The 25,416-nt window shown below is 36.9% G+C and overlaps 2 protein-coding genes across 4 annotated transcripts in view; one reads left to right on the top strand and one right to left on the bottom strand.

The window, feature by feature from the left end:
* The window catches only part of LOC140846851 (doublecortin domain-containing protein 2-like), a 159,622-nt gene that overhangs the window by 70,461 nt on the left and 63,745 nt on the right, over positions 1-25,416 (top strand). The window contains exon 3 of one of the 3 annotated variants that reach the window (XM_073224910.1): positions 12,920-12,967. The exons of 1 other annotated variant lie outside the window; for it this stretch is intronic. In XM_073224910.1, the coding sequence (XP_073081011.1) occupies positions 12,920-12,942 (23 nt within the window). In that variant the 3' untranslated portion in view covers positions 12,943-12,967. Of the gene's footprint in view, positions 1-3,591; positions 4,211-12,919; positions 12,968-25,416 lie in introns of those variants that run through there. One more of the 3 variants, XM_073224908.1, reaches the window with a different exon arrangement.
* Positions 14,202-25,416, bottom strand: part of LOC140846791 (bromodomain adjacent to zinc finger domain protein 2B-like) — a 108,062-nt gene continuing 96,847 nt past the window's right edge. Inside the window, 8 exon segments of the mRNA XM_073224498.1 lie at positions 14,202-14,282; positions 17,653-17,712; positions 17,714-17,789; positions 18,177-18,487; positions 22,714-22,874; positions 23,255-23,410; positions 23,587-23,860; positions 24,272-24,879. Coding sequence (XP_073080599.1) covers positions 14,202-14,282; positions 17,653-17,712; positions 17,714-17,789; positions 18,177-18,487; positions 22,714-22,874; positions 23,255-23,410; positions 23,587-23,860; positions 24,272-24,879 — 1,727 coding nt within the window.

Genomic DNA, 25,416 nt, shown 5'->3' with positions numbered 1-25,416 from the left:
GTGAGTCCTCCGGGAAAAGCAGGACAGAATATTTACAGTCAGAGCAACCTAACAGTGGGCAAAAAAGTCCCCATTGAAACTGTTAAGTGTTATGCAAAGTCAAGGTCACACTAATTCTCGAGCGAAAGATGCCTAAGAATACAGACATCTTCAGTGAGATCAGTTAAAGGTCAAAAGGCCAGGACCAACGTGGCCTGGAATGTCTGAGTGTTCAGCATAACCCGTGACTCTGCTGTCAGCCGTGGCAATCAGACTATGACCCAGCCCACCTTGAGGACAGGGCAGGTGATGCAAGTCCACACCCCTCAGTTTTTTTCGTGTTCTCGAATAATCCTCAACTGCCTATAAAACCCCCTAGACAATGCACCACTATGGGCTCTTATCCCCTCCTGGTGTGAGCCAAGAGCTCTATTCTTTCACTTTATTTCTCAATAAAAGCCTGTAGTTTGCTCTCCTACCTTGAGTGTTTGTGAAGCTCATTCTTTGGCTTCATGAACAAGAACCCCGGCATCACTGGCATTCCTTTATAATCAAGGTTTCTTTTTATAACATTTGACTTTTCTTTTTATCTCTAGGCTTGTCATGGTTTATTTAGTGTCTGACTGGAGTTCTAGTAGCAGTGGACATTCCATTTCCTGCAGCTATGACATTAATAAATAAAGCAGTGTTAGAATGCCACAAATGAGTTTTTAAAAATCCTCCTCTGCCCATTATTACCTCAGAGTTAAAGTCCCTTTTTTTTAAAATTAGACTATGGTTGATATACAATATTATATTGGTTTCAAGTGTATAATGTTAGGCTGGAGGAAGGAAAAACAAGGACATGCAAACAGAACAGAGAGATGCCATAGAGGGAGAACAGACCAGACCCCAAGGTCCGTGCCTTATATGGAAAGGGGACAGCTCTCCCTGAATTCCATCTTTCTGATGTGCCAACTAAGATGTGGATGTCAGCCTCCTCCCTCTTGGAAGGAAAAAAAGTTTCTAGTCTATTATGTTACCTTTAGCCAATCATATCTCTCCACGCCCCCTAGGATAGCTTGCCCACTCCTCCCCCACCTAACCCCTTACAAGCCCCCACCTCCCTGACCGGGTGTGACTTCCCCGGCCTGTAATACCCAGACCGCGGAACATTACCCAGGAGTTGCACTCAAATAAACTACCTGGCCCTTTGTTGCCTCTCTTTGCCTGCTTATTCCGGCTAAAATTTATCTTACACTTTTAGCACATGCAGAATTTTTTAGGAGTGGAGTGATCCAGTTTTGGAAACTTACTTTCAAATGCTTTGTAAGAGAAAGAGAGAGAGGGTGTGCAAATATGGCAAAATGTGAACAACTGATCAGTCCAGGATGAAGGGTAAATGAGGTGTTCCTTTTTTCTGTAGGTTTGAATTTTTTTTTAATTGGGAGAAACACTTAGGAATAAATGTAACAAAAATACAGTGCCTATATGAACAAATGTATAAAATATTATTTAAGGACATAAAATGCCATTTGAATATCTGAAAAAAGTTTTGTATTATTATAGAAATTAACAGATGTGGAATACTTTTTCCTGGTGTTTGTATTTTAAAAACACCCCTATTTTTATGAATTTGGAAGGATGTTAATTTAAATTGTAAAAAGAAAATACCGGAGATTCATTCATTCATTCATTCTTTTATTTTACATTTGCAAACTCATGATACTGGGCCCCAGCAGAGGGTGCCATGCCCACTGGCACCCACTCCTCACTCCCTGAAGGTATTGGGCTGGACAGGAGAGAAGTGGGAGGTGGCAGGGGCATCAGAAGTGAATAACCCATGGTTAACACCCAAAATATATAAAGAACTTACACGCCTCAACACCCGAAAAGCAAATAACCTGATTAACAAACGGGCATTGGATATGAAGAGACAGTTCTCCAAAGAAGAAATTCAGATGGCCAACAGGCACATGAAAAGATGCTCCATGTCGCTAATCATCAGGGAAATGCAAATTAAAACCGCAATGAGGTATCACCTCACACCAGTAAGGATGGCCACCATCCAAAAGGCAAACAACAAATGCTGGTGAGGATGTGGAGAAAGGGGAACCCTCCCACACTGCTGGTGAGAATGTAAACTAGTTCAGCCATTGAGGAAAGCAATATGGAGGTTCCTCAAAAAACTAGAAACAGAAATACCATTTGACCTCGGAATCCCACTCCTTGGAATTTACACAAAGAATACAACTTCTCAGATTCAAAAAGATATATGCACCCCTATGTTTATCGCAGCACTTTTTACAATAGCCAAGATATGGAAGCAACTTAAGTGTCCATCAGTAGATGAATGGATAAAGATGTGGTACGTATACATAATGGAATATTATTCAGCCATAAGAAGGAAACAGGATTGTAATTCTCCCTAAATCCAATTTCAGTGGTCCCAGTGACAACAGGTATATAGGGGTGGGGAGAAACAAGGAGGACTCTTAAGTCACCAGCATCCAGAAATAAGGCCAAGGCCCTTTGTTGGTGCCATGCAGCCTTGGGCTGGTACGTTCTGACCCTTGTAAGTGGATGCAGTTTTAGACATCCTCTCTCCAGCCCTCCAGCAAGGCCATTTGTCTATTCAGTGAAGCAAACCTTGTTACTTTACAAGCACCTTTTTAAAAATGGCTCTTTAAAAAAAAACAAAAACATTATGAAGGTGTGATTGATACACACACAGAAAGCTGTACATGTTTCATGTGTACAGCCTGAGTTGTAAATCTACATCCATGACCATCACCACAGTCTATGCCATAATGTATCCATCACTCCAACTTTCCTCTCCACTCTCCTTATTACCACTGTGAGGAAATGTTACCTGATATTTAGCTGAATAATCAAAAACTGTCTAATGTAATGTTCACATCCAAATAAACTTCTCTATGTCATTAAGTGGATTAAGAAAATTATAAGCATCAGGTATCTTGAACTTAGCCTTGAAAGTTAAAATGAGACGATATCAATAGCAGGGGCCTCTGAGGAAGCTATTGCTTTTGAGATTGTTAAGTACTTAATAACCATTAGCCTTCACTTAGAAAGACGAGAGATTTAGCAAACACGTACATATCCTGGTACTAAGTATTTTAAATTGAATCTATACTTATTTTGTATGTTTTCATTTTTTAAAATGTGTTTATAACTCTCCTTGGTTGGGACAGAAATTTCTAGGTAATATTGAAAGGTTTGGGTTTTCTTACTGTGTCCCACCTCAAGACAGGGATGTTTATCATAGGAAATGGTATTTGTTAGATTGTTTGTGGTAGAAAATTATGATGTTCATCTCAAGCTGTAATCTGTTTGTCATAGAGGTTTGGTCTAATTCCCTAATCATGTAATGACTTGCCTGCTGATTATCACCTTGCTGATCTCTAATGTGTTAGCTTAAATACCAAAAGACTATATTGACCATTGGTAAGTCTGGGGAAAGGAAATCCCGGGGCAAAATACCCCTAAAAACCAAAATCAGTTAAATGGAGAAATAAAAGTTTAAAACCCGTTTATTGCTCATAAACTGCAGTCCCAGGCCGTCTTTCTTTTCTGCTCAAGCAGCCACAACACCCCTGTTCCTTCACCTCTCAGGTACAGATAAGCCCTCCAGTTACCCAGGTAATTATACATGGATATGAAGATGAACTTCTCTTCACCCCTGAGGAATGATGCAAATGCACTAAAGCCATACTTCTTTCCACCTCTGACTGCCTATTGATATGCAGATATACTAAAGCCAGGCGAGATATTCTGGAAATGTTACAGCCTCAACACCCAAAGAGCAAATAACCCGATTAAAAAATGGGCAGAGGATATGAAGAGGAATGGGCCAATTTCTTCATTGGCCAAAGAAGAAATTCAGATGGCCAACAGGCCCATGGAAAGATGCTCCACATCACTAGTCATCAGGAGCAAATCCAAACCACACTGAGATACCACCTGACCCTCGTACACTGTGGGCGGGAACGTAAATTGGTGCAGCCACTAAGGAAGACAATATGGAAGTCCCTCAAAAACTTAAAAAAAGAAAATCCAAAATACCAATTCAAAGAGATATGCACCCCCATGTTCACTGCAGCATTATTTACAATAGCCAAGATATGGAAGCCACCGAATTATCCATCAGTAGATAATTGGATAAAGAAGATAAATTTACACAAAGGAGGATTACTCACCAATAGAAACGAATGGAACCTTGCCATTTGTGACAGCATGGGTGGACCTAAAGTGTAATATGGTAAGTGAAATCAATCAGACACAAGACAAATACCATATTTCACTTGTATGTGGAAACTAAAAAAACAATACAAACGTAAAACAAAACAGACTCATATATAAGGAACAAACTGTTGGTTACCAGTGCAGGGAGCAGTGGGTAGTAGGTGAAACAGGTGACAGGGATTAAGAGGTAACTTCCAGTTACAAAATATACATGTCATGAGGATGCACTGTTCAGCAGAGGGAATATACTGATATTCTAATAATTGTATGGTGACAGATGGTAACTAGACATTTGGAGATCACTTTGTAATATATAAAAACATTGAAGCATTATGATATACACCCTAAACTATGGGCACACCTTGTTTTATTGCACTTTGCAGATACTATGGTTTTCACACATTGACGTTTTGTGGCAGTCCTGAGTTGAGCAAGTCTATTGGCATTTTTCCAGCAGTATTTGCTCACTTCATGTTTGTGTCACACTTTGGTAATTCTCATGGTATTTCACTTTTAAATTATTATTGTATTTGTTATGGTGACCTGGGATCACAAGTGACTGAAAGCTCAGATGATGGCTAGCATTTTTTAGCAATAAAGTTTTTTTAAGTTATGTACACAGGCTTTTAGACATAATGTTGCTTTTGCACACTTAAGAGACTATAGTGTGAAGGTAACTTTTATATGCACTGGAAAACCAAAAAATCCATTTCACTTTCTTGCTTGAGATGCTTTATTGTGGTGTGGAACTGAACCGGCATTGTCTGAGATATGCGTGTCATTGGATACTGAATGCCAATTATACTGAAAAATAAAATAAACCTTAGGAGGAGCTTTTCTGGGTTGTGTGGCTTAGGATCTCTCAGCAAGTTGCAGTCCAGATGTTGTCTTGGGCTCCAGTTACCTGAACAAATGCTTGACTTGGGCTGAAGGATCCACTTCTAAAATGCCACAGTCACATGGCTTCCAAGTTGGTACAGTTCTTGGTTGTCCGTAGTTGGTCTTACTGAGAGCCAAGTGACCCAAGGGAACAAGGTAGAGGCAACAGCATATTTTATGACCTAGTCTGGGAATTTACCTGCCGTCACTCTGCCATATTATGCTGGTCATCCTGGCTAACCGTGACAGTGTGGAAAAGGATTACACCAGGGCATGAATACCAGAAGGTGAGAATCATTTGGGACCATTTTGGAAACTGGCTTCTACCCATGAGTCTGCATATGACATGTATGACAAGTCACTGCAGTGACAAGGACCTGCAGGCAACTTAAGTTTGCATTCCTAGAGAAACCTGGATGTTACATGTGATATATCCCTGTGATGGAGTACCTTGCAGCATCAAAGTCATTAACTAGATTTATATATTTTATTCAACTTGAAACAAAAACAGAATGAGGTTTATAGTATAATGCAACTGATAAGTCTAAAAACATTCCATGTACATATATTCTTCACACTATTTTTTAAAATTTTAAGGTTATTGATATACTCATATAAAGGTTTCAAATGAAAACACAACGTGGTTACTACATTCACTCATATCAAGTCCCCACCCATACCCCAATGCAGTCACTGTCCAGTAGGGTAGTAAGATGCCACAGATTCACTATATGCCTTCTGTGCTACACTATTTTCCCCGTGACCCCCCCACACCATGTGTACTAAACATAATACCCCTCGATCCCCCTTCTCCCTCTCTTCCCACCACCCCTCTCCCACCCCTCCCCTCTCTGGTAACCACTAGCTCCTTCTTGGAGTCTGGTGGTCTTTTGTTCCTTCAGTTTTGCTTCATTGTTATACTCCACAAATGAGGGAAATCATTTGGCACTGAAACTACTTTTTTTTTTTTTTTTGAGAGGGCATCTCTCATTTATTGATCAAATGGTTGTTAACAATAAAATTCTGAATAGGGGACTCAATGCACACTCATTAATCAACCCCAAGCCTAAATGTCAACATGCTCCAATCTTCTGAAGCATAACGAACAAGTTCTTACATGGTGAACAGTGCAAGGGCAGTCATATCACAAAAACTTTCAGTTTTGACCATGCATCATGAACTATAAACAATGAAGTCAGATATGATTATTCGTTTGATTTTTATACTTGATTTATATGTGAATCCCACATTTCTCCGTTATTCTTTTTTTTAATAAAATGCTGAAGTGGTAGGTAGATGCAAGATAAAGGTAGAAAACATAACAGTGCTGTAAGGGGGCAAATGTAGATGATCAGGTCTGTGCCTATAGACTAACTATTAATCCAGGCTAGACAAGGGCAACAAAACATCCACGGATGCAGATTTCTCTCAAAACGGGGGGTGAGGTTCTAAGCCTCACCAGTTGATCCCCAATTTCTCACCTGATGGCCCCCCTGCGACTGTGCCTGTCTTAGGTTGTTCCTCCCTTGAGGAATCTTACCCGTCTCTGGCTAACCAGTCATCTTCCGGGGCCATACAGGGAAATGTAAAGTTGGTAAGTGAGAGAGAAGCAATATTCTTTCAAAAGGTTAGCTTTGTACTTCTTTACAGATTTATGCCCTGTGGCTTCTATGCCCAGCATTTGACACTACCTATTTTTAAAGATACATGTTGCTAAATAAATATATAAAAGGTTGACTGGAAAGACATTAAAGCTATCTATATATGGGGGAAAGAAATTGAAGAGCTCAAGGAAATTAGAGGAATTACCTCAATTTTATATAGTTGAAGTTTAAAAAAAAATGTCTTTTTTTAAGACAGATGCACACCTATGTTTATCGCAGCACTATTTACAATAGCCAAGAAATGGAAGCAACCTAAATGTCCATCAGTAGATGAATGGATAAAGATGATGTGGTACATATACACAATGGAATATTATTCAGCCATAAGAAGAAAACAAATCCTACCATTTGCAACAACATGGATGGAGCTAGAGGGTATTATGCTCAGTGAAATGAGCCAGGCAGAGGAAGACAAGTACCAAATGATTTCACTCATATGTGGAGTATAAGAACAAAGAAAAACTGAAGGAACAAAACAGCAACAGAATCACAGAACCCACGAACAGACTAACAGTTACCAAAGGGAAAGGGACTGGGGAGGATGGGTGGGGAAACAGAAAGGGGGCCTTACAATTAGCATGTGTAGTGGGGGGGTGCAAGGGGAGGGCTGTACAACAGAGAAGACAAGTAGTGATTTTACAGCATCTTACTACGCTGATGGACAGTGACTGTGAAGGGGTGTGTGTGGGGGACTTCGTGAAGGGGGGAGCCTAGTGAACATAATGTTCTTCATGTACCTGTAGATTAGTGATACCAAAAAAGTCCTTTTTTAAAGGCAGAGTTATAAAATGGCCCAAGCAAGCCTAAGAGATCTTAGTGAAATTCCTAGTAGATAAGGCTCTACTAGTTTCCCTGTGTTGTACGACGGTCATATTTCTCTGGAAATTTTGATTCTCTTAAAATATCTCCCTTAACTTCTAGTTGAAATTAAATTATTTTAACAACAGAAACTTCTTTCATTTCTTAAATGGAAATACTTAAGATATAAATAACGTTGAAAGAAGCTCACAAATAAAACTTACAATAAGGAGTAAATGATTGATACCAGATTTCCTTGTTGAGGATGTATTTAATGAGAGGCTAAATGAATAGGATTTTAAATTTTTTGAAAAGGTATTGGGGGTGGAAGAAATGGAAAAAAGGAGCACAGAGGGGGTCCCCGCATAAAGTACCAAAGGCAGATTAGATTCCCTCATTTTAAAATTAGTGCTTTTAACAAATTTCATTTTGAGGTTGAAACAAGGAAAAGAGATCATTGTGCATTTATGATAACTTAACTCTTCTGAGTTCAAGATATCCCCATACCCATAGATAAATTTCACCTGACTTTCACTATGGCTAACAACTAAATAAATATTACTTTTTTCTCTACATATTATTTCAAATTGCTGCTACCCTGGGTCTGACAGCAGAGCGCTCACTGGTCACCATTCATTGGTCACCACTTGAATGGCAATCGAAATATAAACTTGAGGGGAGGCCAGGGTTCTATAACTCACAGAGCAATCAGGACTAAAATGATGATGGTTAAGGTTAAAGCCTCATTCCTCTGAATGAAAGTATGTTGTGTATACTTGTAATTGTGCGGTAGCAGAGGCTTTGGAAAACTTTTGTTAGTTGAGGAGAACCGTGATAGAGGTTTGAGGATATACTCAACCTAGGGCACCTTGAGTACAAGTCAGTCAGAGAACAAATGATACACAAATGTACAGTGACAATGATTACTGGATCAACTGCCATTCTCATACCATGCCTACTACTTCCTGCACAGCTGCTCCTGCTGAGTATGTGCCACCAGCGATGAAAACACCAGCCCAAAGTAGCCAATACGCACACCAAGCTTTCCTTTTTTCAGGGATATTGTATTTGTTTAAAAGAAAATGATCATTCTTGAAAGACTGTTCTGTGTGTGTGTGTTTAACCACTTTATTTCTTGTTGATGAGACCCCCAGATACCAGACATGTTATTATAAAGCTTCTTACACACTTTTAATAAAAACGTGTCTTCCATTCCTGAGGCGGAAACGCAGACGACTCCATGTGCTGCACTCCGGCAGTTCTACAAAAGGCCGTGCATCTTCATGACTGTCCATTTCAGTAAGAGTACTAGAGAAAGTAATGTTTGAAATCAATATCCATGCTTGAGTTATCTACCTTTAGTAAAAGTTTAGTTTTCATTCTCTTCCAAGTAAAGACAATGCAAATTAATTCATAAAAACACATGAAAGAATACATTAACTTATAGTACAGAGTTGACATTACATAGGAAAATTCCTATTTACACAAACGGTCATAAAGTCACTTTTAGTATGGTGGAAGGTTTCTAAACAAATACAATGGGATGTTATGAATATATAGGACAGGGGAACAAAAATTATACCTGGAAAGAGTCAAAACAAATACAATGGGATGTTAGGAATATATAGGACAGGGGAACAAAAAATTATACCTGGAAAGAGTCAAATCAGAGTGGTCTTGCTTCATTTTCTTTACAGAATTAAAGCTTTCCTGGTTTGGTAAGTTACTGAAGGTGTTTTCCTCTCTTTTTCTTTTTTTCATGTCTTTATTGAGACGAGTTTGCATTTTAGTAAGGCTTGTACTAGAGAAAATAATGTTTGAAATCAATATCCATGCTTTAGAGTTATCTACCTTTAGTAAAAGTTTAGCTTTCATTCTCTTTCAAGTAAAGACAATGCAAATTAATTCATAAAATAAGATGAAAGGATACGTTTACTTATAGTACAGAGTTTACATTACATAGGAAAGTTCCTATTTACACGGTCAAAAAGTCACCTTTAATATGGTGGACGGTCTTTAAACAAATACAATGGGGTGTTATGAACATATAGGACAGGGGAACAGAATTAATACCTGCCAAGCGTCAGGTCAGAGTCGTCCTGTTTCAGTTTCTTTCCACGAGAACAGCTTTCTTGTTTTACTCCAGTACCGCAGGTGTTTTCCTCTATTTTCCTTTTTCTGTCTTTGCGGCCCATTTTCAGTGAACTTGCCTTTAATTAAAATAAAAAAATAATATATGAGGTATAGGAAAATAACTGTCTATAGACATTCTATTATTTTAAATTATGAAACTCTGACAGAATAAACAAAAAGAATACTCTTTCTCACCCAAAAAGTTGATAGTTTTATTATTTTCAAGAGAGATCTATGAATTTGATCTCCGATAATACTAGGCTAAAATCTAATGATGCATGAAAACTCTAAAGGATTCTTAAAACTTGAAGATGTTGATCTCATGGCACCATGTTTGGTGCTACAGAACTTAGCAGTTTTCCTTTAGACTTTGAACGAATCAAAGATACTATTCTTTTGAATGAACTGTATGTCACTAATTGAATGAATTTAAAGACTATCCTTTAGAGCACAGTATAATTAAGAACAAAGGTGAATATACATAGAAATATAGAGATTACTAATAAGAAAGTTGAGGAGGTTATTAAAAAGGTAGCCAAAACATAAAAGAAGGCTCATGAAGTGTCAAATAGGAAAAAAAAGTCTTTTATAAACGCTCAAATCTTCTGGGAACTGTTATTTTTCTCAAAAAAGCATTTGCTGTTAAGAAGAGAGTTCCAGAAACTTGTGGTTCCCAGGTGTGAACAAAGCAGTGTTATTAAAGATGAGGAGAAAAAAAAAAGATGTGTTTTTGGGGAAAACAATAAAGAAATAGCATAAAATAGATCGTATCTGGAATTAAAGTGTATGAATGCCAGCTATGCTCTGTCAGTAATTAGCTATGGAACTTTGTAAAAAAATATCTGTGAGGCTCTGTTTGCTTATCTGTAGAAGAAGATAAGTCACTCAGTTGGTAAGGTCATTCTAGCTCTGAAAGTATATGGAAAAAAACAAACGAACACCAATGTGGCCCTTATGTAGTCTAACAATTTGTAGGCAGCACATCAATGTAACAATGAGTACCCACCCTCCTCCCAACATCCCCCAATTTAGAAATTGGGAAATAAGCATCTATTTTGAGAATTAAAGTTACAATGAATATAATAGATCAAAGAAGAGAAATATGCAAGGTCACTGGTAATATATGGTTTGTGTTTTGATTCTCTACAATAGCATTTATGCTCTTTTAGAAAATTATTTACTCCTTACTCAGACTGTTAAGAAATCTTCAAAAAAAAAATCTTAGAATGTGGAGTTACATATTCAGTCTAGGCCTAATTAAATGTTGCCTATATTCTTGAAATGAACTTGGCGGAAAACATTTCTTTAGAGTATTTTGTATCAATTTGCTTGAGGATTTCATGATTCTTTTAGCAACATTTTTTAAAAACTGCTTTTAAGCAATTACAATTATTTGGTTCTCTATTGGGATGTTAAATGCATAATTAAGGAGTTATTTTAATGGATTAAAATATGCGAAACTATAAATCTAACACCCTTCCCATATCATATCAAAGAATCACTACCTCTTGTCACTGATTGAAATAATTAAAATGTTTTACTAAGTCTCCTCTCCATTTAGTTTATTAATTTTTACTCAATAAAATCTGATTGAGTTTTCATAATATACTGAGCTTTTAGAAACCACAAATCATTAAAACAAAGAGAAAAGAGAATGCTGAATATATAATGAGGAAAAAGTCCATTTAATTAAGACTAAGTTAGACTGAATAGTTGTCTTACATAAAAAGAACATTTCATGAATAATGGGCTAAAGCTTCTAGTTCCTATTTGAACTAAGATGTTACCTGAGATCATTTTCTAACAACACTCACAGTAAGAAAACATGAAATTTAAACCACAGAATTCAAAGACTTTTGTTACAAAATGGTGGTAAAGTCTCTGTTTCTTTAATTATTGATGCTTGTCAGACTACTTCATTAGATTGTGCACATAGATACATTTTTAAAAACCAGCTTTTATTCAGTTACCTGATTACTTTATTAGACAGATATTTTCCTTGCACCCTTTCTACCTTGTTAGAAAGCACAGAGGACCTTCAGTATGTCTTAAGCAGGACCTATCAGATTGTACATACCATCGCATATTTGTTTTTGTACATTTATGTATCAGAAGTTGTAAAGTGGTGGCTCACAGACCGTAAATAGCCCACAGCACGTGTTGTTACTGTGTTTGGCTCATAATGCTTGTAAAAATTCTAAATTTGTTGCCAACATTTAACATTTGCGAGGACATGCATCAAGATCCATAATCTTGAAATATTGGTAGATCCTAGAACACTGGACCTACATGTCTACGTGACAACAATTGGCAGGAGTTGAGCGATGACTGACACTTAAATGGGGGCATAACTTCCCTGTTTGCCATAGTCTCAACTCTTCTGTGTTATTTGTGTGGCTTTCATAGGCATTGGACTTTGAAACTTCTTGTGTGTGTGTGTCTCTGTGAGTGTGTATAAATACGTATACATACACACACAAGGCTTTTTGATTCTATGTATATATCTTGGCATAAATATGCACATACACACAGGATAAAAATACTTAATCACAATAATGTGTATAGAAATAGCCAATGGAGTACAAGGTATACAGCATAAAAATTTGCAAATAACCATGAATTAACTAGGAAGATATTTCTAAAATTTAACTTTAAAAATCCTTATAAATCAAAATAGAATGTTTATTTTTTTATTGCTACAAGAAATATAACATCTAATTCACTACATTTAAAAAACTAAGAAGAAGAGAGAGGCTCAGAAAGCTGTATTTACATAGAAGGACTTGAATGAGGTTATAGATCTTTGTATCTCTTGGTCTATACCCTGAATGAGAGATAGCCAGAATACTATTTAACCAAATTTATCGAAACAGAAATCTCCTATAGCCTACCAGATGATTCCCCAGGACTTAAAACCCTAATTTGTTAGTAATTCATAAAGTATTAGAGAAACTTTCTATAGCTTGACTATGACTAAACTAAAAGATAATTCATGTACAACCAATAAAGGTTATTATTTAACTATAGTTGACTATACATGACAAAGATGATCAAGTAATAAGAAAGCAACTTAGTAAATACGATGCCATGTGAGACCCTTTGCTATTTTGTAAAACAGTCTAAAATACCATACACATTAATATAAACGTGTCACAGAACTTTAAATTCATGAAAATATTTACACTTGTGACCTTATTTTATCTTTACAAATCCTCGCCAGGCAGATGCTATCCCACTTTACAGATGATAACCCTGAAGCTAAGAAAGCACTCCAATGCTTATCGATCAAGAAGGTAAGAAAACCAGCACAGGAAACTGAAAAGGAGCAAAGGCAGAAAGAAAACCAAGTATGGTACTAGAAGCCAAGTGAAAACAGGGTTTCAAGGAGGGTGTGCTCTGGAACTGATGGGTGGGTCAGAGGAGGCCTAAGCACTGATCCCCAGACTGACGAATGGCCACGATAGGAGCTCTTTCAGAGAAATTGTGAAGGTGAGAATCTGACTAGAAAGAGTCCCAGAGTGACTTGGAGAAGAGAAATCAGAGAGAATCAGAACAAAGCTGTCCAGCAGGAGTTATTCTGTAAAGGAAAGGAGAGAAATGCGGGAAGTGGATGCAGGAGAAGTGAAGCTGAGAAGAACCCAGGGGGAGGAGGAGATGCTGATGCAGGTGAAGAGAACAAGGGGGTGGGATCTGAGGCACAAGATGGGAACTGGCTTAGGGAGGGGCACTAGAGCATGGCACCGAGAGAGGGGTTTTTGTATGACTGCAGTCTGATAATAAGCATATGCATTTTACGTCTCTTGCCAGTCACATTTAAATTAGAACTGTGAAGGCTCCTACCTATTGGTTAAAGCAATATGATAATATAGCAAAAAGTGAGTTGGCCAAATTATCAAGTAAGGAGTACGAAGCGTAAGGGGCAGCGTGAACTGAGGGCCAGGCTCTTTACTAGATGTTCCCTCCTTCGGGCACTCTTCTCCCTGTTTACTCGCCTGACCTCATCACTACCAGCAGCTACCTTTCCATAAACTCAGTCCCAAACATCCGCCTGCCCATTGCCTCTTTTCTTTCCAGACCATTCCCTTTAGCACTTGAAACTACTGTGCTAAAGGAAGGCAGATACAAAAGGGAAACTATTTTATGATTCAGTTTATATATAATGACCAGCAGAGGTAAATCCGTGGAGACAGAAGGCAGATTAGTGGTCGCCAAAGGCTGAGGGAGAAGGGGGAGGGTGACAACTAATGGGTACAAGGATACTTTTTTTTACGGTCATGAAAATGTTCTGGAGTTAAATAGTGGTGATCATTATATAACTGAATATATTAAAAACCACTGAATTGCACACCTAAAAAGTGAATTTTATGTGAATTCTATCTCAAAAAAATCCTCACAAAACTCTGTAACTCTATTTTGATCTGGCCATTAAAAGGTTCAGTTTCCAATCCCTCTTACATATGACAAGGCCGTCATACATACTGCCATAGACCTAAGGTTACGGCTGCATCACGTATAACGGCCCTTGTCACAGCCATCACAAAGGAGGAGCAGTTCTTCATTATCGCCCTTTTGACAGATCTGGCAGTACTATAATACATGAGAAATCATTTAAAATTAATACTATTATGAAGAACAGTTATTGGAATATTAAACACACCGTAATTCCTAATTCATATTAGTAATGAACATTCTGCTTGCTAACAAATATACAGTAGCCATACACATCTATGTATCTGTCGTTACACAGATGGGGTGAGCAGTTCAGTTGGGGTAAATGCACATTTCAGGTACACTGCAAAGAACAAAGCTACAGGTTGAATGCCTGTACACACTTTCGAAGCATGTACACATTAACATATAAAATAATTAACATGACATTAGAGCCCATAAAGCAATGAATGGCTTTAATACAGGGTGTGTAAATTTTTTAATACATTTCATTTTTTCCTTATCTTAGCATCCTCATGATCTCCTGAGAAAGAAATGAGTTAAGAGTAATTTTCAAGATCAAAATTAGGAAACTTGTATTGTTATCAGAACTATGTGTAATAAAAGGATATTCCTATATTTTGACTAAAATTGTCCACCCATTTGTGATTGATTAAAAAATCAAACACGTCCAACCCAGGAAACTTGGGGAAATCAAACCAAATCAAACAGGTGACACAAATGCAGAAAATGGACCCTACAAAATGATTTCTAAGGGAAAAAAATTACATAAAAATTAAACCAAATAATTTAAGAAGTCATAGATTTTCTAGAACTAAAAATAAAATTTCTCTCTTGAGAAATTTCTAATACCATTAAGAACTTTAAAATTTGTAAAGACAATGCTTTTTCCCATGCATACATACTCTGTATAACCAGTTTCACAAAGGGAAAGGAGGGAAGTTGACAGTAAAAACTTTCAAGATGCCTTTAAAAAATAGTAAATAGTAACATCATGTATTTTGACACTTCGTTTATACTCCCTGTCACAGTAGAGAATATCCTGCAACCAGTATTTTCAAATAATGAAAAGATTTAAACTATGTTATTTATACTAATTGAAAGTTATGTATTCATATATTCTTATAAGCAAAATAGCTTAACTATTCAAACTTAACTTCAATACAACACTAAGTCTTAATCCTCAAAGTCTAAAGTCTTATATAACAGTATGTACACTCATGATAGCTTAAGAATCTTATCAAAATAGCAAATACAAAACTATTCAATTTAGTAAATACCTATCAACTATATGAGATACATATGTAATACTAAAATTGGCATGTGTACTAACAGCAAAAGCTGCAGTTTAATGTTTCAACAGTTTTATTTTATGACCCTTCCTAATACCATACCACTAAATATGGTATTATTTCTCCAAAACTGAGTTACATCATTACACGTTCTATTGTAAAAAAATACTCAGTGCAAAACATTTGGAAGGTTATACTTCAACCCCTCTAACAACAAATTTAATTCATGAATATTAAGTAAATTGTTTTCTAAATATACTAAAAATACCATGAAGTCTGTTTTACTTCACACATTTTTTCATTTAAAAATAAAATTATTTCCTGACACTTACTAGGAAAGGGTGACAGATATCAAGCTCATATCACTTTTGAAAAAATCACAGTAAATAGCTCACAATATGTTAGAGCAAATGTATTAATATTGGTTTTAACTCCTTTGCTGCTACAGTAAAAAATAGTAGATGTTGCCTACTGTTTAATATTAACAACAATATGAAGAACACCCTGGACAGAAAATTATCTAGAGGCAAACTATGTCAGCTCCTTCTTTCCTGGTAAGGCTGGTGCCTGGCAAATGGGTACTTCTAAAGGTATTGAGAAACTTAAACATCATGCTAGGACTTACGAGGATTCTTATAGGCACTGTTGCATCTAACTAAAGGTTACAATGTACTCATTCATCTTGAACATGAAACTCTGCCTTCTTTTTAAGGTAGTTTCACAGCAAATACTGTATTATTGAACATTAAAAAGAGAATTATGAGAGATGGTGTTAATGAGAAATGTGTATTAATTATCTGGAAATGGTTATGAATTTCCAAAAATAGAAAAAATTCTGTAAATTGTAGGAAGTAAGTATACTACAAATAAACAGCTTTTTGGTACCAGTTTTGTTTTTTTGTGTAAAAGTTGGAACAAAACTGACCACATTGTGATGATTCTCTTGGTGGATTAGAAAAATGACCATTCAAATTTAATTGTGTTGTAGGAATTCAATATTTTTTGATCATTATAGCCTAGATTCCACCAAACATATTTGTCCAACGTGACTTTAAAACTGATTTTAATAGTTTTTACAAGAAAATATTTTTACCTGGTAAAAAATGCTACCAGATGAACTGGACACTGTCTTAAAACTCATGGTAAATTCTGGTCTACACTGGGAAAGACTGAAATTTGAGGATATTGTGAAAACTGCAGATTCACTATTCTGTGGACATTTTAGGAAGAATTGAAAAAATACAGAAGAAACCGAATTTATTTCTATAGAATGAATAAGGCCTTCAGTAATATAAGCACAGAGATGAGAATGAAGGAAAGAATGCGAAATTATTGAAGGATCACTTCTTTTCTTTGGGGAATGACTAGTGTTGAGTAATCTTACTTCCAGTCATTCATGCAGACAAATGTCAAATGTTTGAATGTTAAAGCTAATCTATAATTTAAAAGCAAATGGTGAAGCAATTCACAAAAGCCTATGTATAATAAATATTTCTCTATGTGATAAGAGACAAAAGGGACACAGACATGATTTAACACATAATATTTGGTGCCTGGTACAAAACAGGGGTCACTACATGATAGTGACTAACTGGGCTCAAACACAGAAGATGAAAAAAATTTTTGAATTATTAGAGAAAAGACTTAAAAGATCTACTTTTCATGTGAACTGCATCTGATGTCAAATACATGATATCACTGGATAAAGTAAGAGCTCTCTGCTTATTTTGTATTTATTATCTAAGAATTTCTTAGTATTAAAAAAATTAAAATTGATAAAAACATAAGGAACATTTTAGGGATGCAATGAATGTATACTACAGGTAATGTTAGCAACTGCCATGTTTACGAAAGCAAAAGAATATCGGGATTAACAACTTCAGAATATTTACATTAACAACTATTATGATTAGATTAACAACATAATTAACTATTATGCTGACTGAACACAGAAGACAACTTCAGTCCATTATAAACAATATCTAAAGGAGGGAAAAATCGAGATTAAAAGATAAACACATTTGATAGATTACTTCAAAAAGTTCACAGCAAGGAGGAAAGTATCAAACCATATAGCATTTAAGAATTAAGAAAACTCAGGTACAGCATACATTATTCTGACAGTAAGAAATGTAGAATTAAGAAAAATCTGGAGGTTGGGAAAAAAACAGGACAGAGTAAATTAGTTATAGTATTTCTTAAATAAAAACACTTACAGCTTTCATAGTTGATTTTTCCCATGCTATGGATTTCTGTAACTGCTGAATGCACAGGGCCAACCTGTGCAGCACTGCGAGCTGCTGATAATGCCCGTCGCCAGACCCTGAGACCGGGAACAATATCCTCTTCAATTCTGCATTGAAATATAGAAAAATTAAGTAGGTCATGTCCACACTTACGGTTACTGAATCTGAAACAATCATCACACTGAAAGCCAAGTGATGATGAAACATGTAACAGCCGATAAGTATAAGGTTTAAGCAACTAAATTTGATGTAGTGCACAGACCGTGGCTACGTGCCTCAAAGCTTAGTCACAATCAGGTAAATGTAAGATCACTTTGCAGGATTATCAACACACATAACAAAAGAAAAAACATTTTTTACAAAGCACCATGCAAATAGCATGATCCATGTGGATCACAGACATACAAGAAGATACACAGATAACAGGCAAGAGAAAATAGGCTCCAATTAGCAAAGAAGCACAATAATTTTTCAAGTTAATTTCAATAACCTACCTGTCATCATCACCACTAGTGGATGGTGCAGGAGCAGGGCCAGTAACTGTGCCCACATTATCCAGTTTGATCTGAATGGTGGTACATAAGGGGCTCTTCAGATACCTTCTTTCAATGTTTCGCTCCAGCTCAGACAGCCTGGTTACAGCTATATCTAGGGGGTTGTCACTCTTCCGCTCTAGCGCATGCGCACTGCTTCCTTCTTCGCCAGTAAATTCTCCATCGTGCTCCTTGCACAAGCTCGAAAATGACTTATGTTCAAAATAGACCAAGTCCTCCCTCTCTGATGCGGGCTCTGGACACATCCAACCCTATATATCAAGAGAGTAATGTGATTACGGTTTCCTCTTAAAATGCCTGACAGGTGAGTTACCTTTACTTAAAATACAGCAGCCGACACCAACAGACCTCAAGGATCATTACATTACTGAAAGTTTTTACCTTGTGTTTCCTAATGGTAGGTAAAAATAAGAAAATTATTAAAAAGTTAGAAGTTTGAAGAAGAAAATTTAACAACTTTTGATATTATGAGAGGTAGAGTGGAGATCAGCAAAGTATTCTGAGGGACTCCACACTAACAGCTTATTCTTTCACGGGCCCCTTTAAATGGGAATCTCTCGACAGCAGGGACTTTGTGTCTCCTGTTCATTTTCATTCCTTCAGCCACTCCTCCTGAACAGGCCCTTGTACTGCCCATCCTGGCCTCAGGGGCTCCGCATAAGCTGCTGCATTTGCCTGCAGAGCTTTTCCCCTTTCCTCTGCACCTCGTTAGTGACTCCACTCATCCTGTGGCCCTCACGTGAGAATTTATTTCTTCAGGGAATCCTTCCCTGACCTCTTTTAGGAGGTAAGCCTCTCTCCTACAGTCTCTCCTAGAACCATGTGATATCCCATACCTGTGGCAGTCACAGTTTGATACTGCTGTGATAATTTAATTAATATCTTTCTACTTCCTAAATTCCCTGAGGGCAGGGACCATGTCTACTTTTACTCATTTCATCTCCAGCAGTGGGAAGGCAAATATTAGACACTCAAAATATATGTTGATTGAATAAATGAATGGTCTTATCATTCAGCTTGCTTACAATGATCCTTTGGCTCAAAGCCCTTCAGAGTTCCTAATGCTTAGTAGAGTCCAGTTTTTACCATGACATTCAAGTACCTCAATCTTCCTCTTTCGCTCATATTCCCATTCAGGCCTCCTACCCTCTGATCAAACTCCGTGACTTGTCACACCACAAACATGTCCTGAGCTTCCTGGCCCTGGTGTTCTGCCCAGTTACTGACTCTTCCCAGCGGCACCCCTTGTTCTCTGTCACAGCCTCCCCGCCTTCGCCCGTTCCATCTACACTTCTGCAGGCAATCTTCCCTGACCTTTCCCCTGGCCCCACCAGAATCGGGGTATTCCTGGCCTGAATTCATGAACGACTTTGTATGTCTTCATAATCCGTTACTAGATTCTGCAGGGCTGTATACATGTATTATTGCCCTATTGTACGGAATGCTTTCTGAGGGCAGAAACTACATTTTATTCAATTTTGTGGTGTCCACTCTGATGTAGAATAGGTACTTTGTAAAAGCATATTAAGTAAAAAGTAGAATGAACATGATCCTTTTTATTAAATCTCTTTAGAGATAATTATTTTTCTTATATATCAGAATATTTCCTCTTACCTCAAGAAAATAGTCACATTTAGAAAGTATGGATGAATTTATAAAGGGTACATACACATTACTGCATCATATATGTCATAACAAATGAACCTGAGTCCTGTATTTTGGAAGGGATCCAAAATTGCTAAATCAAGGGAATCCTATAAATGTAATATATCTTGATTTTTTCAAGGCAAAAGACAAGAAAATGAGGACTAGATTGGATTTTGAGAAGGTGGATGGTTGAAAATTGTCTGCAAAGCCCTGTGACAGACACAGCTTGCCATCTCAGAAAAGGTCCTCACTGCCACTGTCCAAGGGCTCTCTATATTTGGCTTGTCATGTTAATATACTTGTGAACAGCTTGGTTCAACTATTAAATATGCAGATGACTTAACTAGGAAGGAAGTTTAATATTCTGTATGACACGACTGTGATAAAAATAGTTTCATATGCTGAAAAATATATCCAAATGAAATGAATAAAAATAGAACAATGATAAATGTAAATTTCAGCTTTGAAGTTTAAGCAACCAATCAAAGAAATATTGGATGTGATACAACACACTTAAAAGCACAATGAAAGATGCACAAGGATTTTTTTTCTAATAATGCACACTCAGTGAAGCAACGGTATGGTTCGGATGTTAAAAAGCTAGTACAAATTGGCATGAAGCGAAGTATAGTGCCAGCTTAAGGGAAGTGAAGTCCCATGAGCACATCAGGCATCTCTGTGTACAGTGAGGGGTACATTTTAAGAATACAGACACGTGTTTAATCAGAAGACAATCGTGCGCCTGGAAACCATTCCACGGGACCGATGGCTGAAGGAATTATTCTGCTTATAAAAGAGAAAACTGAAGGAGAGACACAGGAGCTGTGTTTACAGGAGCTAGAAGAGTAATTAGACTTTCTACAGATCAGGACTAGATTCTTGCAGATTTTCCTAAAATATAAAACAGAATTTCCATATTATCAGCAATATTGAAAATAGAAATGAATGCACCTAAGTAGTACCAGGCCACCTGCTTAACATGTCTTCACAATGGCTAGTTCCCAGGGTTGACCACATAAATATTTTGTTTTTTCGGAAAAAAAATCATTAAATCTTTTATAGATGGTAAAATGTTTTGTGGTTATTTTATTACTTGTTGTTTTAGATTCCTCAAGACTAATATAAATACAATTCATTTCTTTAAAAAATCCATAATAATTGCATAATACTGTACTAATAGGATGGTAGACCATCTCACTTAAAAAAACCAATCTCATTTATCTTAGCTGCTGAGAACACGGGCAAGAACATCTAAGCAGTCGGTAATGTGATAAGGTCAATAGACCAAGATCTCAGTATGTCGCCGGGAAAACGTTAGGCCCACGCCGACTTTACAGACAATTTCAAAAAGCTGATGATCTGCTTTCCCAACCAACGGCCACCTAGAACCGGCAGATTAAACCCAGAGGGGGATGGTTATGGGAGGAAAGCAAGGGACAGTAGAACCAACCAAATTCAAACCAGCAAGTAGTAACAACCAACTGTGCGAGATGATGAAGACAGACGACGGAAGGCAGATGTAGTAGTTTAAAAGGTAAAGCACACCAGGGCCTTTTAATTTACTGTAGGGGCAAAACCTCTTCACAGTCCCTGAGGGAATCATTACCCAGTAATTGGTCTTCATACTGATGATCCGGTGTCACCAAAAGAACTTAAATCAAACTCTCTATTCTCAATTTAAAAAGGCAGGGTAACGGTGACCTAAGCGATCCAACACACGTTAAAAAATGATGGCACTAAATAGAATAATTTTCATTTCTCCAGAAAATTAACTTGGGTAGAAGAAAGAGTTCATTTGTTGAAGATGCCAGATAAGTGGGGCATTTTTATATTGTATTATAGTACCAGGAGGAGGATACATAAAGTTTGCTAGCACAATTTCAGTAAATGATGAATTTTTGTTTCCCTAAGTTGGTAACTATGTCTGTGGTAAAAAAAAAAGGGACATTTTGTTAGCTCTGGAAAAATGACATTTTTTGAGATGAGATCCTCCAAAGTTTCTGAATGCCAGTATTAAAGTAATTAATGCAGCTAATTTGTAATCATTGGTAGGACAGTATCATGGCACAAGTCTCACATTCTGAGTGAAATATAAAATATTCAATCAAATTACACAAACATTTTCTAAGCCTTTTCAAGTGTCTGTCTCATGCTTATTCATCATCCATCCATTTATTCTCAGAGACATCACATTATCAATTGAGAAGAGACATTTATATTCTTTTTAAAACCAAAAATTTTTGCACAAAGGTGAAGCTTTTCTTTTGTTGTCCTTTTAGTTTCAATCATTGCTGTGACATGGTAATGCCCAGTCAGTAAATAATAAAACTTTACATATATACATAGGATGTGAGTATGTGTATCACAACATAACATATTTTATAATTAGCAGTTTTAAATCACAGAGTGAAAGTTCAACATATAACTTGGCTCTATAACATGGCTTGCATACAAGACAATTACCAGGCATATAGGAAACACTGCAGAAGCAGTTTGCCATTACATTGATCATGGCTGAAACTATGAAATCCTGCTTGTGGTGAAGAACTGCAGACCAGAAATGATATTTTTAATGCCACTGAGGAGGTGGGCAAGATTTAGTAAGAACAACTCGGGAGGACAGACCTGGTTTGATTCCACATTTAGCCACTTACTATATTATGACCACTGACAGGTTACTTACTCTGAGACTTGTTCCTTACCTGTAAGATGGGGGAAATTAATCAAAGTGAGAACATTTAGCGCAGTAACTGGCATATATCAGGCATACAATAAGTATTAGTTACCTTCCATTATTCTAAAAACAGATTTTATTCCAAGTCAATTTTACCTTTACTTGCAAACTTGCTGATGCGACTCTCCTTTCCAGATCTTCTACCTGCTGAAGAATCCTCAAATCCACGTCCATTGCTTGTTCTTCTACTGACCAGTGCTCCACAATATCTCGAGTTACCTGGTTTTCTTCATTTTCATTTAATTCAATAATGTTAACTATATTTGAAAGGAAATTTATTTTAAAATCCACTTTATCTCTCAATGACTTCTTCCAGAATGTGAATGAAATTCCAGGGGTAACACGTACACATGTACATTTAACACACTCAAATTCACTTGTGAATAAGCAAGGCAGCTGACTCTTGCACAAGGAGTAAGTACTCTTCTTAAGAAACAGAACAGTATGTCTGTAGGTTGTAACAAACTATCAAAAGTAGTACCAATTTAAGAAAATGTAAATTGTTTTCGGGCAAAATAGGAAAAAAAAAGCCTATTAGTAATAAATTAAGATTAAGACATACTAAAATATGCTTTAAGATAAAAGAATGACTTCGCATAACTAAGCAAGAGAGCAGAAATCTCTTTTAGGTGCCTACCGTCCTTATTCTCGATGCAGGCTTGAGTGATGGAATCCAGGTGTTTCTGAATTTGTTTGTGTAATGCCTGTTCTCTTATTCCTCTGGGATGTAGCACTGCGAGCAAAGCTTTTAAATCCTCTGGGTCAGCAATTCTCCACCAGCCAAACTGCATTTCTAAGCCAAGATAAACATGTAGGGCATTTACAGATATTCAGAATATGAATTAATGGCATGATACAAATGAAAAAATTTATAACTATATAAAAGCATAAAAGATTCAGCTATAATATAGAGATCTGTAACAATACAATAAAGTAAGTGGCTACAGCAAACCCTCTCAAGGTACCCACCTTCTGGAATAGGCTTTGAACGAGGATAATATACTGGTTTGGCTACTTCAAGAGCTGCAGGTTGAGTCGAAGAGACTTTTTCCTTCTGTGGTACTGGAGGCTCACTTTCGTTTGACCCAACACTGGGAGTCAAGAATGCATCAGCATTTCCTTCTGACGGTCCCAACCCTGATCCCACACTAGGGACAGGTGGTAGGAATGGAATACTGGAATTAAGCACGCCCGTGGGCCCCCCACAAAACTGGAGTCCCATCACAGGTACTCCACTTTTCATCTGGAAAAAGAAAATATTTTAAAAGTAGAACTACCTAAGAAGTCAGGAAAAATGTTTAGAATCTGAAATTTTTTAAATTCTGAAAAAATATTTTCATTTACCTCAACTGGAGGAAAACTAAATACAACAGCAACAACATTAAATTCCATCTTATTTGCTCCCCAAAGTAATTACCCTTTTAGAAGTACTGTAACAGTAACAAGTTACAAAGTTATAAAGGAAGGCTTTGCCTTAGACTTAAGGGTTAGTTCCAATGAAGCCTGGTGATAGACAATACTGACTCTCTTCAGTTCTCAAAACTGTGGCAGGAATAATATTGTAAATATTCGACTGATTCTCCTTTAGTGAAAATTTTCATGGACTCAGACAAATACAGCAACATAAAAATGAGTTACAATTAGTAGCACTAACCTGAAGAGCCGATAAAGCAAACGGGTTTAGGCCAACAGGATTTTGAGGAGATGATCCAAGAAGAGGAGCTGGGCCAGGCGAAGGTGACTTAGAGGGCGGCTGGGCCTGAAGAGCTGGTGAAGTGGCAGCTGGCGCATCGGCATGGGTAAGGGAAGCGTCCTCCCAGGGTGTTCCTGGCAATAACAACTGGTCACTGGGGAGAGGACTGTAGACCTTGCCTGCACCACCTGAACCAGGACTGAACAGACTCGAGTGTGTCTTTTCCATGCTGTTCTGTGTCACCGTTGGCTGCATGCTGCCCGGTGAGTGTCTCCCACTGTTCTGGTGAGGCAGTGCACACCCATCTGCACCGCTGTTTGGTTTGGGGGCCGTTACATCTGACTCAGGAGGCACCTCAGCTACTTCTAAAAGCTTGCTTAATTTGGAAAAAGAGCCAGGTTTTTGAAGAATCAGATTTGTGTAATCTTGTTTGTTAGGATCTTCCTTTTGCTTACAATGCTCTGGATTTGAACAATTTAAAGTCTCGTCAGAAGTATCAAATACTTCTTTGATCTGGATGCTTTCTGCTTTTCTTAGTTTCTTTCTTTCTTTTGCAATTTCTTCAGGCCCTACAAAATCCAAAAGCATTACGAAGATCAGTTCCTCTAGATCAAACCATACTATATTGATTGCTATTTATCAAGTCATATGCATAAATACTTCAACAAATTTCTCTAGCTTACTTAATACTCTTCATTTTTTTCTTTTATAGACTAGCTTGTTATGCTCATTGGAAAAAATTATGTAATTTTGTAATTAACCACAAAAAATTACAATAAAAATATTAAAAGCCATAATATACAAATTACTACTAACATTTTTGTATTAATTTTTCCAGGAGTTCTCTATACACACATGAAATCCTATTTTACAGTTTTCCAAACTGTACATTTTACTGAATAATACTCTTTAAATATTCTGATGTGTCAATAAATATATACCTATATCATAAATTGTAATTACTATATTCAGTGGAATATATAATAAAAAATCGATCTTCTATTGATAGTTATTAATAGGGTCCAATTATTCATTATTATAAACAATGCTATAAATGATGAATGATCTTAGATCTGTGTCTTTGGATTTTTTATCTCCTGACTTAA

This window comes from Manis javanica, chromosome 16, assembly GCF_040802235.1.
Source record: "Manis javanica isolate MJ-LG chromosome 16, MJ_LKY, whole genome shotgun sequence".
Taxonomy (NCBI): domain Eukaryota; kingdom Metazoa; phylum Chordata; class Mammalia; order Pholidota; family Manidae; genus Manis; species Manis javanica.
The sequence above is the reverse complement of the archived record's forward strand: the minus strand, read 5'-3'. Positions and strand labels throughout refer to the sequence as shown.